General features: G+C 47.4%; 1 protein-coding gene across 2 annotated transcripts; it reads left to right on the top strand.

The window, feature by feature from the left end:
• The first annotated feature begins 1,020 nt into the window (after positions 1-1,020).
• LOC124688716 lies at positions 1,021-2,088 on the top strand. 2 transcript variants are annotated; one of them, XM_047222351.1, is made up of 2 exons: positions 1,021-1,804; positions 1,968-2,088. In XM_047222351.1, exons 1-2 carry the CDS (start codon positions 1,138-1,140, stop codon positions 2,054-2,056), a joined length of 756 nt encoding a protein of 251 aa, XP_047078307.1. In that variant the 5' UTR covers positions 1,021-1,137; the 3' UTR covers positions 2,057-2,088. The 2 variants fall into 2 exon arrangements, with proteins under 2 accessions (XP_047078307.1, XP_047078308.1); XM_047222352.1 differs by having other exon boundaries at positions 1,021-1,824; positions 1,988-2,071.
• Positions 2,089-2,739: the final 651 nt, after the last annotated feature.

Genomic DNA, 2,739 nt, shown 5'->3' with positions numbered 1-2,739 from the left:
TCTATGCATGTGTTTAGTTTATTTTTATTTCTTACTTGAATTAGTTGGTAGGTACTAGGTTAGGTTTGTTGATGTTTTCAAAACATCTAAACAAGGTAGAAAAGCCTAGGTAAAAGTTTTACCAAAAATAGCCATAGACACATAGACCATTTTCTTATTTATTTTCTTTTTATTTTGTTTTAACTTGGATGGTGAAAAGGCTAGGGTTTAGGGTTTAAGATCCTTTCAAGATACTTCAAGAAACAATCATGGCAATATCACAACATATAAGCATGATCACTATGTACCAAACTTAATTTAATAAAAGTTTTTGTTGGTTCCAAAATTTGGAAATAGTGAAATTCATTTCTTTGTTTTCTTTTTGAAATTTTTGGGATGTTACAGTTGGCCGATGCTGGCGGTGATTGCGATGGGGAGTTCTGTTGACGGCGTGTGTGTTCGTTGGTTCACTCTAGGGTAAGCTCCGACCCGACGTTGTTGCTGTCCGGTTTCTTCTCCGAGTCTACGTAGTCTTCGTAAGGGTCGTGACAGATGTTCGATTCCGGTTGTAGCTATGTTGGTAGTCCATGTGAGTGTGTGGGTGTGTTTTGTAAACTGAGTGCATCACCTTATATCTTTGTCGCCGAAACGTCATTAATTTAACATCGGGTATTTGGCCTTTGATTAAAAAAGAAAGTGATTGGCGGAGCATATGGAATCGGGACGCACAAATTAAGGCCAATCTTTAGATCAGTTTGTGGCACATATCTCAAAGCACGGCCTGACCCTTTGCGCCAGCTGCTACGCGTACCACGATCTTGAAGCGAAGGACCCATGTATCATCGAATAAGGAATGTTTGTGGGGTTGGCTGGTGAATCGGTGGAGTACGGATCCGTCGCGGTCATGTGCTTGTTTTGGAAATCCGTCGCCAACACTTTGTTGTACTCGACAGTCCACTACCTCCGAGTAAACAAACACGTTGCCCTCTCCTCTAGTTCCTTTCCCGTTCCATACTCTCTTCTTCCACCAGATCCGGGCCGCTGGCCCCTCCCCTCTCTTCTCCGGCTTGCCGGCGTTGAGCAGGGCGAGGGTCCCACCCTTGTGCAGTAGTAGCTAGGTGTAGCTTCTTGAGTTTGTCCTTGGTGGCGTTTGGCTTCATGCATGTTTGCTGCTTAGCTCTCATGCTTGTGAGCAGCATGAGTGGAGCTCCGGTCCACTCCTTCTGCCCCCTTCCGAGGTGGGAGGTGACTGGGGGTGGTGGATCTTTGGATTGCAGCCTAAATAAGCTCACTTCTCTCCTTTCCTGTGTTCCAAATCGAGAGGTGCTTGGGGGCTGCCTGCTTCTGGACTATCATTCTCGAGGTCACCGTGGTGGTGAAGAAGAGGAAAAAAAGAAGCAACTTCTAGGCAGATCTGAAGGAAATCTGGTGAAGCTTCAACTTTCAGGTCTTGTGATTAAAATTTTCGAGTTGGATTCCCAGTCTGTTGTTGAGTCTGCAGTTGGAGGTGCTCATCAGCAATGGTTCGTGGGAAGCTACGCCGCCCATGCTGGTGGTCGAAGGGCGGTCTCCTTCAGGAGCTACGCCGCCCACCAGTTTGGTCGATTGGCGGTCTTCTTACCACCGTTGCTTCTTCTGGTTGAATGGCAACCTTCTTTCCTCCCGGCCAGTGTGCCTATAGGGAGGCAGCAGTCCTTCCTCTCGGCGTCCATGGAGTTTTTCCATGGAAACTTCGCCGTCCCAAGTGGTGTCATCCCCGGTGGCGGCGAGGTGCTCGTGCAGGATCGACTTTGGTTCCGATTGCGTTCTCCATCAGATGTTCGAGGTCTTCTCTGCAAAAGACAGGGACCACTTTGTAATTTCCTCGGCGTCCATGGAGTTTTTCCATGGAAACTTCGCCGTCCCAAGTGGTGTCATCCCCGGTGGCGGCGAGGTGCTCGTGCAGGATCGACTTTGGTTCCGATTGCGTTCTCCATCAGATGTTCGAGGTCTTCTCTGCAAAAGACAGGGACCACTTTGTAATTTCCTGTTTCCTTTGGATCAATATGTAAGGTGTACACTTTTTATTTTAATATAAATGGTTCTGTCGGGGTCCTTCGAGACCCCTCTCGTGTTCAAAAAAAAAAAACACTTTGTTGTACCGTGAGTCAGGTTTTATCCATATGTCATTGGTTTTTAAATGAAATAAATCAAGGCTGTATGCATTTATTTGTTGTATGTAGAGGCCGGGTAGGGCCGGTCCTGATGGGTGGGCAGGGTGTGCGGCCGACCAGGGCCCCAAAAATCTGGGGGCCCAATCCTAGATATACGTACATGTATATATACGAGCCTATCTAACTATGTTTAGCTGAAAGAAAAAACATGTGGCCTGACTAGAGAACCTTGACGTGAACGTGCTGGACTAAAAGTCTAAATAATAACGTCAGAACCGATCCACCGATCTGGGAGTAGATGATTAGTTAGCTACTTTCGTAATTCGTTTCGTATTCCACGCAGCCTTGATTGAGAGTAGTTCACGAACTTTTCTCCACCTCGCACTTCGTCGGCAGGGATCGATCTCCCGCTACTCGTGTTCTCTTCCTACACCAATCAGCAATCTTCCGGCAGGGATTGATCTTCCGATCGATCTCATGGAGATCATCTCTCACATTAACCACCCCATAGACGTAGCGAGCGGTGCACCACGCACAACACTGTCGGCTGCCCACACTGATCAGCGATCCCATTGCCGTCCGCCGTCGGTAACCGTTCACGACTTTT

The sequence above is a fragment of the Lolium rigidum genome, chromosome 2 (assembly GCF_022539505.1).
Source record: "Lolium rigidum isolate FL_2022 chromosome 2, APGP_CSIRO_Lrig_0.1, whole genome shotgun sequence".
NCBI lineage: Eukaryota > Viridiplantae > Streptophyta > Magnoliopsida > Poales > Poaceae > Lolium > Lolium rigidum.
Note: the sequence above shows the minus strand (reverse complement) of the source record. Positions and strands in the feature narration are given on the sequence as shown.